The following is an 11,820-nucleotide window of genomic DNA, read 5'->3' on the forward strand; positions in this document are numbered from 1 at the left end:
TGTATTCCATTAGTTAAGTTTTATGAAATACTCTCACACGTCACCACTCAATACACAATTCGTTCACTTCCTACTTTGGGTATCTCTAGATGAACCATAGGTAGAATTGTGTACTTTTTCCTATCGTGCAGGTGTCAAATATCGTATGAGTTTTCACATTCGCAAGTGATTTAGATACCTATCATTTATGAGTTTACATTTTGTGTCTATCAATCAGGGAATAACTTAGGTACAATAAACCGTGGGTAAAATTGCATAATTTTGTCTACTATTCAGGTGCTACATATATTGACTAACTTTGGTAGCATAAACCCTAGGTAATATTGAATAAATTTGCCTACCATTCAGGTGTTTAACATCTAGTGGGTTTTAATATACGTAACTAATTTAGGTACCTATTATCCAGAAAGTTCACAATTTATACGTAAATCGTCCAGCGAATGCCTTATGCACCTATAACTCCGGTTTCAGGAAATGCATTCTGCTACCTATACTATATGAAACTACTTCACGACCCTCCCCCCTTATGCCCAGGGAAAATCACAAACTACCAGACTTTCCCATAATATTGCCTCCAACGTAAAGACAACCCTATTCACCCCATTAACCCTGTTTAATTGTGCATAAAAAAAAAATTATTCAGAAATAAAATGATTTCCACACGATCCATCGTGTTTTAAGAAACACACTTTAATCATACAAATTCTCAAACATTGCAAAAAATACATATACGATCACTTTAAGCATCCACAATCATTAACATTCCAGAAAAGACATAAAAACTGATGAAAGGCCTTCCAAATGGCATTCCTGTCCCTCCCAAACTCCTTTCACAAAGATGAGCCTAACCGTCATTGTTGTCACTTAAGAACCTTCCCAAAACATGTGCTCTCTGCTGAGTCATGGCACCTTTTTTAAAGGTAGACTCTAATTCAAGACCTTCCGATAATCGCTTGATAATGTACGTCACAGCAATCCCGTTGTCCACACTGTACATTAGAAAACAAATGAATAAGCTCATACACACACATATTAGGAGTGCTGATAGTAAGGAACAAGATAATTACCTGGAAGGATCTTGTTTAGGACATTCCTTGCTTGAAATAATAGGGAAATGATGAACATTATTCCTTCCCAACCAGGTAAGCAAGTCCCTGTCTTTGTTTGATACATTGAACGTAAATAGACTCACTTGCCCTTCTCTTTTCACATGTTTCCATATCATCTTGCTCTTAATAATTGATTTACCCTTATCTTTCAAAAATGCCAAGCGTTTTGAGATTTCACCATGCTGCACATTATGTTGTCATAGAGGTAGAGCATTAATTGTGGTATACGTCATATATCTATCAACAAAGGGAGTTGTCCAAGTAATTCTTCACTGCGGGTGCCCAGGCATAGAGAGACATTGAATCTAGGTCCTCTATGTATGGAACTATAAACCAGCTAAGGTCATTGCCACTATTGCAGAAAAATAGTGTTACACAAAAATAGAGACAAACCAACCTAACAAAATCACATTCATTCTCAAGCCCCCTCAGTTTAGATACATCTTTGATTAGTTGCTCCAGGATCACCTTGGACAACCTTTTCACTCCAGGGAATCGTCTTTTAATGAAGTCAGAATCCCCTTTTCTCTTCTTCTGGTTAAGGTTGATCTCACGACCTTCAATATTCAAACCAAACAGTTCTGGAATGTCACCTACAGATATGGTACCAGTAATTTCCCCAAACTGAAACGAGTTCTTTTCCTTGTCAAAGCATTTTAAAAGAGAAATGATGTCACTATTAGACTACCTACAAGCAGAGTCTATTATTTGCCGCTCATAAAAAGCTCTAAACAAATCCCTGAACGGTGTGGACTCTATCAGATCAAGCTTCACTTCAGTAATATCTGCCCTTAACTCGTCAGTCATAACACGTCCAAACTTGAGAAGGTCGCACCTAAATTCCAGGTGGGTGTACTCTTTAGCCATCAAAATTAACTTGTAGTATCTATTGAGAAACAAGAAGATGAAACAAAAACCTACAATCAAGAACTTGTATAGTCTATCATACCTACTCAATAGCAAAAACCTAGAGCCATCACAAAACAAATACCTCTTCGTCAGGAGCACACACACCTTTTGAATAGGTAGCAACCACAATACTCATCAACCGTACCAATCAGATATGCTGTCGAACACAGGCAACCCACCAACCTCTGATTGTGCAATCCATTTATATCACAAGCTTGTAGAGATATTGACACCGGCTTTGAATGTACAGATTAGACTCTTCAATATGGAGATTACGTAACCTCCAACCCAGAGGAGAATTTTCAATTGCTGAAATCAAGGGTTGAGTAATTTTGGGCGACGTCTATGGGCAGCCGTTTCATGATCGACTTCCATCGGCAACAAATCTGGATTTTATTATCAATCATATTTAATAGGTGAATGGCGAATTTGATAGTGGCAGCTTTAGCAATTCTTAACAACATTGGGTTTTATTATTTATTCTATTTAATAGGTTTTTTTTATTTTGCATAAAAAAAATTAATTGATTTGGGTGTATATTAAAACACTCTTATGGTTGGGTTTATTCTAAAAGAGGTGTGTCAATTTGGGTATAGAATCAAATTCCCCTTAGTAAAATCTGGTTGTAGACTTGTTATGGATAGTAATGGAATTCTTATTTCTAAAAATTCTGTTCAAATTGGTTCTGGTGTTATTATGAATGATTATTTACAGTTAAATTGTTCAATGGCTCAACAAGAAATTTTACTTGTTGAAAATAACACAAACAGTACTAGCACTTTAACAGGTGTTAAAAGAACCAAACTAAATGAAAAGTCTGCATTTTTATGGCATAGAAGACTCGGCCATGTTTCAAAAGAGAGACTGAAAATTTTGGTGAAAAACAACATCCTAAATGAACTTGATTTTTCTGATCTAACAGACTGTGTTGAATATGCTTTAAGGGAAAAATAACTAATACTAGAAAGAAGACTACATATAGAAGCCAAAATTTATTAGAACTCATCCACACTGATATATGTGGACCATTTAGGCATCAAACTATCTGTGGGAATGTGTATTTTATCACATTCATTGATGACTTTTCTAGATACAGTTATGTTTATCTACTTTCAGAAAAGGCACAAGCATTGAAAGCTTTTCAAATCTTTAAGTCTGAGGTAGAAAATCAACTAGAAAAGAAAATCAAAACAGTAAGATCAGATAGAGGGGGTAAGTTCTATGGCAAGTACACTGAATCCGGCCAACAAAAGGGTCCATTTGCCTTGTTTTTGCAAGACAATGGAATTAAAGCTCAATATACAACACCCTATAACCCACAACAAAATGGTGTTGCAGAGAGAAAGAATAGGACTCTTTTGAACATGGTTAGAAGGATGATGTGTACAACAGGTTTGCCTAAATTTCTGTGGGGTGAGGCTTTAAAAACTGCAAATTATATTTGCAACAGAACACCTAGCAAAGCTATAGAAAAGACTGCTTTTGAGATTTGGTGTGGCAGGAAACCTAGTCTTCACCACTGCCATGTTTGGGGATGTCATGTAGAAGCTAGGATTTATAATCCAAGCTTGAATAAACTTGATCCTAAGACAGTTAGTTGCTATTTTATAGGTTATCCAGATAAATCTAAAGGCTATAAATTATATTCTGCTTATCATTCACCTAGAATTTTTGAAACACATCAAGTAAAGTTTCTAAGTGAAAAAGTTCACAATACAAACCTTGAGGATTTATCCTCAGATTTTGAGGAAATTGTGTCGGATGAGAATATAAGTGTAGCATTGCCTTTAGAACAAGAAGTAACTGATCAAGTCACTGGTCGAGTAACTGACCAAGTAACTGATCACGTACCTATAACTAGTCAAGCAACTGACCATGTCACTGACCAAGTAACTGTCACTGGACAAGTCACTGACCATGTAACTGGTCAAGTATCTGACCAAGTCACTGATCGAGTACATGTAGACCATGTAACTGGTCAAGTACCTGTAACTAGTCATGTCACTGACCAAGTAACTGGTAAATTGAAATGGACTGTGCAGAGGATAATGATCCAACTACTTTTAACCAGGCCATTGAAAGTAGTGAATCTCATTGATGGCAGCTAGCAATGGAAGCAAAAATTAATTCCATGAGTCAAAATGCAGTTTGGGAATTAGTTGAACCTGACCCTAATCAGAAACCTATAGGTTGTAAATGGGTTTTCAAAACCAAAAGAGATGCAAATGACAATGTAGAGAGACATAAAGCAAGATTAGTTGCCAAGGGTTTTACACAGAAGGAGGGCATTGACTTTACTGAGACTTTTTCTCCAGTTTCTACAAAAGACTCGTTTAGAATAATCATGGCTTTAGTTGCTCACTTTGATATGGAGCTACACCAAATGGATGTTAAGACAGCTTTTTTGAATGGTGAACTAGATGAAGTGATTTATATGAAGCAGCCAGAAGGTTTTGTGCAAGCTGGAAGTGAAAACTTAGTATGCAGGTTAAGAAAATCAATTTATGGCCTTAAACAAGCTTCTAGACAGTGGTACAAGAAATTTGATTATGTGATTTCTACTTTTGGATTTACAGAAAATCTTGTTGATGAGTGTGTTTACTTGAAGACAGTTGGGAACAATTTTATTTTCCTAGTTCTCTATGTGGATGATATACTTTTGGCTAGCAGTAACATTAAACTGCTTAAAGACACTAAGAGCTTTCTGTCAAATAATTTTGACATGAAAGACTTAGGAGAAGCATCCTATGTACTAGGTATTGAGATTAAAAGAGATAGAGCACAGAGACTACTTGGTTGGTCTCAACAGAATTATATTACCAAAGTTTTAAAGAGATTTGGTATGGAAAAGTGTGCAGCTGGAGAAGTTCCCATGTCCAAAGGTGATAAGTTAACCAACAAGCAGAGTCCTAATAGTGATGTTGAGAAAGAAATTATGGAGTCAAAGCCTTATGCTAGACTTGTAGGAAGTCTCATGTATGCACAAGTCTGCACTAGGCCAGACTTGTCTTTTGCAGTAGGGATTTTATCGAGATTCCAGTCTAATCCAGGCCATGAACATTGGGTAGCTGGGAAGAAAGTGTTGAGATACCTGCAGAAAACTAAAAGTCATATGCTAGTTTATAGGCAAGTGGAGGATCTGAAACTTGTTGGATTTTCAGATTCTGATTTCGCAGGGAATTATCCAGACTCCAAGAAGTCAACTTGTGGATACGTGTACATGCTAGCAGGAGGTGTAGTTGCTTGGAAAACCATGAAGCAAACTCTAGTTTCAACCTCCACCATGCAAGCTGAATTTATTGCAGTATATGAAACTGTGTGTGAAGGACTTTGGATCAGGAATTTCTTGATGCGGACCAAAGTGTTAAGTCACATTGTGGCAGACACACTTGTGATTTATTGCGATAATGAAGCAGCAGTTGTCTTTAGCAAAAACAGTAAAAGATCAAATAATTCTAAGCATATTGATTTAAAGTATTACAGTGTTAGAGAAAGGGTTAAGCATGGTGAGATAGCTGTTTTGAGCATTGACACGAATTCACAGCTAGCAGACCCCTTCACCAAGGCCTTGTCAGTAGCAGCATTCCAGAAGCATACATCCAACATTGGAGTTTTAGCTAATCTAGATGCTTAGGTTCAGTAGAGAGTTAATCCAGTTGGAGCAATTTAAATTTCTAAGGTTTTTGAGTTCTTGTATTTTTAGTTGTGATCCTTTGACTTTATTTATCACAACTTATTTGTAATGATAGATTTTATTATTAATAAATTTTGAGGTATTTTCAGATTTTGGTTATTGCTGCAGTTTTTTGTTGAATGTTCTGAAAATTATCGATTTTGTGTTTAAAGTTATACTTGCTATCAGATGGCTTAAATCATGTGAAGTATGATGATAAGGTTCAAGCAATATTTTTAAGCCATCAGTGTTCAATGAATTTGCTTGAGTTTCTGGTTTTAGAAACATAAAGTAGGACCTAATATATGTTTACTTGTTGATACACATTAACATATATTGTATCACTTTTGGTTGAACATATGTGGATTGCAGAAGCTTGTGTTAGTGGTTTTGAAACTCTGCATTTTTGTTAAAATGTATACTGTTTCTTGCTCTACATAAGTAACTGTGATCTGACCATGTTGGAATGGATTTTCGATTTGAGTTTGTTATCTGGCGCGCACTTCAGTAAGTTAAGTAGGTTTTGATGTTCTCTGGTGCAAATCATCGAGCATGATATGTGTGAGTCCAAGGGGGAGATTGTAAGATCAAATATGGACATAACACATATCATCATAAAGTAATTGATGATTAGCTTAATATCAATCCTAGTTTAACATAGATACAAACAGTAAATCAATACTAGTGACTTAATGAAGTAGTGTATCAATTCATTAAGGATAGTAATCCATTGCTTAGTCTACAAGAAAGGCTACAAGTTGTGATACATTAGGAATCTAACAGTGAAACCTAAACCGACAAGGAATGCTTTAATGGGAAGCTTCTTGAGGTTTAAGTCTCATATATATACAGATGAATTGGTCCCTGATTACTACCACGACTATTGCATAAGTTCTGTCCATTGAGAAGCAAGTTGGTAAGTAACAGAAGACCACATTCAGTGATCGAGTTAAGCAGTTGCATAAGATGGAATCCATGACAGTTATTGCAGAAGGTAAGCCTTGATCCTTTTATGATTGTTGTGCATATGTTGTGAGTAATTATGGTTATACAGGGGTGATATGCCTACTACCAATTGGGAGGAGTCATATAGTCATATATTTGATATTTCTATACCGAAATGTTCGTGAGGATTTCAAGTTTCAATTCTCTGTTCCGTCTTTGGTTTTTTTTTTTAAATGATAAACTTTTGTGGTATAACCACTTTCAATATTCTGATTTTTGACCGCTTTTATCTGAAGTAGGAGACAATTTCTCACAATCTAAACTGATTTCAATTTGTTAGAGATTGAGACGAGTGATTTTAATCTCTAATTGTTTGCCATACACTTTGAAAGTGTAACAAGTCACTGAATATGATTTTAATTAGTATGCTAGACTTGTATGATATGCGTGACAAGACATAATCATTAAAATTTGAAAGATATTTTTTTTCAGTTGAAACAACAATTTATTGAGAGATCGTAGGTGTGCGACTTATTGAGAGATCGTAGATATATGAGTTGCTATAGAGCCACGAACACAAGCCAACCCAACCACGTATAACACAAAACAAAACACAAACACGTCTAACATAGAGGGTAACGTCCACCTCGATCAATACCAATCTGCGTCGTCCTTCGGCTAAGGGAGCCTATGTCAAATTGACAGGATCTGTCCCGGATTTCACCTTGAAATCTGAAGTGACCCTACGAGGCTTACCTTAGGAGAAACTATCGAAAATTTGAAAGATATAACTCTGGAAAGAGAAGAATGTTATTGTTTGCCGTCCAATTCACTAGTAAACGAGTAACTTTGGGTATGGGGTGTAACACAAATAACCACCACTAAAAAAAAAGTGTCAAATGAGAGTGGGTGTGAAAAAGCCAATGTCATATGCCGCATCTTGTAGCATGACTAGTAACTCAGTATGGCATTAAAGTGAGTGATTGGTTTGTGAGTGAAACTTAGCTCAATGGAGGTGTGGTTGTTTAGGCTTATTCATTTCAATGAAATCATACTAAGCACGCCCTTAAACTCTAAAGTTAGAAAGATCCTCACACTATAAGAATGGGTAGCAAACCACAATTCAAACTTTCAAAGTTATCCACACATTCTCGAAACATGTCAAATGAGTGTCAGACACGCGACACTACCAATTTGAAGTGTTGGTACTACAGAATGTATAAAAAGCCCCAGCTTCCGGTGACTTATTTCTACTGGTACAACTAAACGGGAGGAAAAGAATTAAAGACTAATAGATAAGGAACATAGATTAATAAAGACTAAACAGTTGGTTAATTAGTACTTGAATCAAATTTCAAAGTTGTCCACTAAGACTACTTTTCCCAAGTACGACTCTCTCTCTCTCTCTCTCACTGATATTAGCTCAAATACTTGAGCTGCAATTGTGGTACAAGCTAGCTAGGGAAAGCCTTAATAAGGCTGCGAAAATTCAAAGTAAACTCCATCTATATTCAGGCTCAACTGACAGAAAGCTCATTTGCAGCAAACAGATTAATCATGTAAGCCTTGAACTCTCATTATCTGTAATCTAACAGCTAACTAATGGCTAGCCGAGTACTAATTTCATCAACATAATATATTTACGGATTTCAACTCAATTAGTGATCAAATTTTTTTATTTCAGAAATGGACAAAGAACTGTGAGATTTGTGTAATCAAGAATTCAAGATGGATGATGGTGGTGAAACAGAGAGAACTCAATGAAAAACGTCTGAATGAAGATTGGCTTCTGTAGACTGTAATAGACTTTGTGTCATTACTGAAACTAAGACTTGATATATAACAAACCACAGCTAATGACCATTATTACAATACAATAACCGATATGTTGACCTCTAAATTAATTAAAAGAGATTTGGTCTTAGTCAAAATAGGATTTTTGGTCCAAAAACAATCGCTACAAACTAACCAATCTGAAAAAGTGAGATTGAAAAGTCCCTTTGTTTAAGATGTCAGAGTTAAGATCAACAGATGACGCAAATAACTATTGTATTAGACTATTAGTATATCTTTTCTTGGATAACAGACTATTAGTACGTATATCGATCCCCACCAGTAAGTACAAATGTTGTTTGTCAATCAATGTACTAATAAAATTGCTGGACTTTCATATATAGTAAAATCGATATACTAGTACCTGCAGTCGATAAAGCTACAGATGGTATAATGTTTGTGTCCAACATTATGCTCGTATATGCAAGTACGTATGGCGTGTTCTTTCTATAAACATTATGTTTGTGTTCCTCTTGACTATAGTAGCCGTGAGCTTTATATCTTCCGATGAGCAATCTGGATTTCTTTCACTTTGTAAAACCGACCACTTGCAGGCAATTTGGTCTAGCTTTATGTCTTGAATCTTGATACTCCTCAATCACGGCTTGTTTTCATTCCAGAACAAGCTAGGGGCAGCTGCTTTACGGGTCCATGTCCGGCCTTTTAACTTCAGAAGAAACTCTAGTGGCATAACCTCGCTTCTTCTTAGAATCCCATTTTTGCTCTAGTTCACATTGCATGATCGTTGTGGCCGGGATATATGGAGCACAAATTGCAATTGATCGCTCATCGTCAAGACATCCGGAAGTTACTGGAATGACTAGCATGCAGCTGGAGCATCAGTACTAGTAGATATGTTGGTAAGTGGTTGAGTTTGAGAAGGATCACGTAAAGAAGCAGATGGAAAATCAATGTGGGTAAAAAGACTCGTGTAGACACGGTACATACTTGAAGAAGAATAGATATTAAGGGTGTAAGAGTTCGGCTGTGACAACGTTGTCTCTTAATTAATCTTGCAAGGAAACAAAATTTGAAACGGAATCTTGAAATTCAATAAACATAGAGAAGATGGACCTCAGATTTATGAATTATGATGTTTAATTACATAGCTAGTGCACTCATCTTTGCACATTTGGTTTAGCTAGCAGAGGGCTGTGCATTTCACCGGTGTACGTTGTGCCAATTCCTTTGTTCACCTTCATATATTGTTTTCTAATGAAATTAGCAAAAGGAAAGCAAAGTGTACGTAGGAGCATGGGAATTTGGCAACAAACTAATCAATTCCAAGTATATATGTGCAACAAACTGACTAGTAAAAGGTTGTGCTTGGATGTTTAGCCTATTTCAAAGTCTGGTAAAACTTTTAGTTTGGTAAACTGGGAGGGGTAAATCACATCATACACCTAAACAAGAAAGTTTAACATCAGATAATATATAGCAATACTAAACAAAATAGTCAAAGCCCATAGTATAGCAAGTAAGTAGCAGCTACCAAGTACAACCAAAAGCCGAAGAAGAAGATTAACTTACCTAATTGGAACGCCAGATTGAGTGAGCAGAACGCCAGATTGAGTGAGCAGCTGAACAAGAGCATCCCCATGACCGTTAGGTTTATACCTAAGATTCAAACAAACAAAAAAATCCCGGGAAAGTAAAACAAGGGGACACTAATTGCATACTCTCCAAGGCATATAAAGAAAAACAAAACAAACCATTCTGCATTGTGCGCTTCATTCCAATGGAGGCTGATGATGAGAAAAGAGCACTCTATGCTTCTCCAACATCATCACCTCCAACACCTCCCTCACCACTTCCCATCAGTGTTGGACCCGGCAACCAAAAGTACTTATTCTCGCCGTCTCCGTCTCCCTCGCCACCTTTCTCCCCTCCCTCAAGCCACACGTCTGCCGAGAACCTCCCTCTTCTCCTCCCTGAGAAGCTGCAGCCTAGTCCTAAAGTGACACCATCAGCATTTTCCTTGGATTATAGTAGACCAGCGCCGGACCATTTGGATTCCAGGAGTTCATGCCTTAGAGACTTGTAAGTCCTTCCATCTTATTACATAATTTAGATAGCATTGGTCACCAGGAATCTGATGAAACCAAAAGCGATTTATAATTATCTAAACATTTAGCATTTGTGAAACAAGGGCAAACACATTTCTAATCTAGTGGTCATATTCTACTTTTTGCATCACAATTTATGTGGACAGTGACCCTTCAAAATTTGCATTTTGTGGAGAAAAGGGAAAAAGAACATTAAGATTGGTGCATTCAAAGATTAAGTGTATGTACGTAGCTTCCATCAGAGGATCGGATTTATGAATATTTTGGGAAAATCATAACTTTCAGAAAGAACCCAGATTCTGGAAATCTAGAACAGTATTACATTTTTAAATATTAAGTGATTTTTTATGCAATGTTGCAAATTTAGGCAACTGATCTATGTAGAAGACCTTGATAGGTGTTTATGACTAGTAGGTTTATTCTAGGCTTTGTTTCCTTTGAGAAACATGGGACCTTTTATAAGGTCAATTCCTACACCAACCACTCAAAGTTGAGCAAATCCTAGACCCAGCCCAAATACAACCTTAACAGACACTCAATAGTGTAACAGCTTATTGACTGGTAGCTAGCCAGGCATTTCATTGACCCTTCCAAACACCTAAAGAGAAAGTCAACTACCCCTGCCTTCTTTAGTTCTTTTTAATTGAAGGTAAATTTCTCAGCAAAGTTAAGTTATGGTTTTACTAGAGTTTGACTGCTAGCTGTTATATGGCTTTGAAAACAGGTTAGAGTGGTTTATAGAAAGATGCTGCAACTGCTGTACCAGGTCTCCCTATCAACTAGAAAACAGATCCTCATCAGGAGCAGTACTCCCAGTGTGATTGATATTGCGTTGAAGGTTTTGGTAGAGATTCAAAGCTGCAAGTGATCACTACTAATTTACATGATGTGCTAACCTCATAATTAACTAGGCCTCTGTGCCTCCTTACATGATTTTTCAACTACCCTTCTGTGTCAGGGTTCGGTATAACCATTTAAGGTGAATGAGTGATATTGCAACCATGTACATTCACAGTATTGTCTACAATTTATTCCAAATTTTCTTTAGTGAAGTACAATTCAAGGAGAAAGTGTACTCCAAAATTCCACTTTTTTTTTTGTATATATATATTTTTTTATCAGAATGCTTCAATAAATGTTGGGGTGCAGAAACCCTTCAAGAAAATTTTATCCTCTCCTTTGTCTTCCAGAGATTTTCTCCACAAAGGCAGGCAACAGGTTTTTGTAAATCTATACTATTATTAAGAGAAGAGAGATTGCTCTCCAAAATTGAAAAATTTGACAA

The 11,820-nt window shown here is 36.5% G+C and overlaps 2 protein-coding genes and 1 long non-coding RNA gene across 3 annotated transcripts; 1 reads left to right on the plus strand and 2 right to left on the minus strand.

The window, feature by feature from the left end:
- Positions 1-749: 749 nt before the first annotated feature.
- On the minus strand, positions 750-1,618 carry LOC133742571 (uncharacterized). The gene is made up of 2 exons (XM_062170258.1): positions 1,068-1,618; positions 750-989 (listed from the first exon to the last, which is right to left on the minus strand). The coding sequence occupies exons 1-2, from the start codon at positions 1,223-1,225 to the stop codon at positions 845-847; spliced, it is 303 nt and encodes a 100-aa protein (XP_062026242.1). The 5' UTR covers positions 1,226-1,618; the 3' UTR covers positions 750-844.
- A 7,186-nt stretch (positions 1,619-8,804) lies between these two features.
- Positions 8,805-10,321, minus strand: LOC133742586 (uncharacterized). Its single transcript, XR_009862638.1, has 3 exons — positions 10,182-10,321; positions 10,000-10,086; positions 8,805-9,872 (listed from the first exon to the last, which is right to left on the minus strand). It is a non-coding gene; the product is annotated as an uncharacterized LOC133742586 (long non-coding RNA).
- LOC133742579 (protein PROLINE CONTENT ALTERNATIVE 22) lies at positions 10,135-11,634 on the plus strand. The gene is made up of 2 exons (XM_062170264.1): positions 10,135-10,509; positions 11,260-11,634. Exons 1-2 carry the CDS (start codon positions 10,208-10,210, stop codon positions 11,354-11,356), a joined length of 399 nt encoding a protein of 132 aa, XP_062026248.1. The 5' UTR covers positions 10,135-10,207; the 3' UTR covers positions 11,357-11,634.
- The last annotated feature ends 186 nt before the right edge of the window (positions 11,635-11,820 follow it).

Source organism: Rosa rugosa, chromosome 1 (assembly GCF_958449725.1).
Source record: "Rosa rugosa chromosome 1, drRosRugo1.1, whole genome shotgun sequence".
Taxonomy (NCBI): domain Eukaryota; kingdom Viridiplantae; phylum Streptophyta; class Magnoliopsida; order Rosales; family Rosaceae; genus Rosa; species Rosa rugosa.

Coding starts and splice junctions, on each gene's coding strand:
- LOC133742579 (XM_062170264.1), top strand. CDS start 10,208: ATGGAGGCTGATGATGAGAAAAGAGCACTCTATGCTTCTCCAACATCA. Junction 10,510..11,259: donor AGTTCATGCCTTAGAGACTT/GTAAGTCCTTCC, acceptor CTTTGAAAACAG/GTTAGAGTGGTTTATAGAAA.
- LOC133742571 (XM_062170258.1), bottom strand. CDS start 1,225: ATGATATGGAAACATGTGAAAAGAGAAGGGCAAGTGAGTCTATTTACG. Junction 990..1,067: donor CCTAAACAAGATCCTTCCAG/GTAATTATCTTG, acceptor TCTAATGTACAG/TGTGGACAACGGGATTGCTG.